The sequence below is a fragment of the Trachymyrmex septentrionalis genome, unplaced genomic scaffold (assembly GCF_001594115.1).
Source record: "Trachymyrmex septentrionalis isolate Tsep2-gDNA-1 unplaced genomic scaffold, Tsep1.0 scaffold37, whole genome shotgun sequence".
Lineage (NCBI taxonomy): Eukaryota > Metazoa > Arthropoda > Insecta > Hymenoptera > Formicidae > Trachymyrmex > Trachymyrmex septentrionalis.
Window position 1 is genome coordinate 8,293,034 of NW_017305536.1, and position 1,443 is coordinate 8,294,476.

The 1,443-nt window shown below is 41.0% G+C and overlaps 1 protein-coding gene across 1 annotated transcript in view; it reads left to right on the forward strand.

Moving 5' to 3' along the window:
* LOC108750686 (arylsulfatase B-like) overlaps positions 1–1,443 on the forward strand; it is a 5,496-nt gene extending 4,053 nt beyond the window's left edge. Inside the window, exons 6-8 of the mRNA XM_018490350.1 lie at positions 102–393; positions 695–1,044; positions 1,118–1,443. Of these exons, the coding sequence (XP_018345852.1) occupies positions 102–393; positions 695–1,044; positions 1,118–1,351 (876 nt within the window). The 3' untranslated portion in view covers positions 1,352–1,443. The remainder of the gene's footprint in view (positions 1–101; positions 394–694; positions 1,045–1,117) is intronic.

The window sequence follows — 1,443 nt, forward strand, 5'->3', positions numbered from 1 at the left end:
TTATTTATTTGAAAATTTTCCGGAGATACATATGAGCTTATGAACCGCTTCGATGTTTTAAGAGATACAACGGTATATAAGAGTGTGATTTATGATGGCAGATGAAATATACCCTTTACGAGGGTGGAGTGAGAGGAGTTGCTGTGCTGTGGTCACCAAGATTGCGTAAAGCAGCACGTGTGTGCAACAACCTGATGCACATAACCGACTGGCTGCCAACCCTCTATGCCGCCGCTGATGGCGATCTGAGGGATTTGGGGAAGATCGACGGGATGAATCAGTGGCGCATGTTGAGCGGCGGCTATCCAATAGTCAGAGACAAGCTGCTGCTGAACATCGACGAGATTTCCAAGACCGAGGGTGCCATATACAAGCAGTACAAACTTCTTCGAGGTACTTTGTTATCATGAGTGAATGAAATAACACAATACTATTTATACGTGACGGTACCTGGAAATTTCCTTATAAATAAGTCTTTCAACTAAAGTTTCAAAAGTGAAACTTATAAAAATATTATAATCGTAAAATCATAGAATATTGTAAATCGATATTAATCTTTAAAGTAGGTGGGTGGGACGGTCGAAACACTCAAATAAAATTTTATCTTTATAGTTATTTTTACTTATATAAATACTTTCAGTACTCAACTTGTTTTTATTGGCTTTTAGTACTTACAAAAAAACTTACATCTTAGGATCGATCGAGAACGGTCATTATGACGGACATCATCGACACGATTTTGAAAGAAGTTATAATATATTACCCCCGCTTTTTGGCAACAATTCGAGAAAAAACATACAGGAGGATGTGCCACCATACACCGAGACCATTCTAACAAGTGCGGTATCACAGAGCATCACCTATCATTTGGGTGGTCCAGTTACTCAACCCAGCACAATGGTTCAGTTACGTAACGAAGCTACAGTCTCTTGTCGCTTCAATGTTAGTTATTATACTTTTGTCACTTGTAACGTCACCGAGTGTCTCTTCGATATCGAGAACGATCCCTGCGAAACGAAGAATATCGCCGAGCAATATCCGAGGGTGGGAAAACATTAAATCTTTTATAACTGAATTAAGAAAGGGCATCTTGTATCAATTTCTTTTCTTCTCACAGATCGCTCGGGAACTGGATCAGATTCTGGAGCAATATGCACGGAATATCGCAATGCAGATCAAGCCGCCAGTAGACTGGCTCGCTGATCCAAGAAGAACGAACAATACGTGGGAACCGTGGATACCATCAGGCGATATATTTGTGTACAACGCGGCTGCTCAACTGGTCGGTTTGGCGTATTATCTTCACATCGGGATCATCCTCGTAGCAGTCGTATGCAAAGCTTTCGTTTGAACAATTCGAAACGCAGATGTGCACGTAATGAAATTCCGTCGGTCCAATTAAAGTATTCGCTATTACGTGGAGCCGATTTCGAAGTTCGAGAT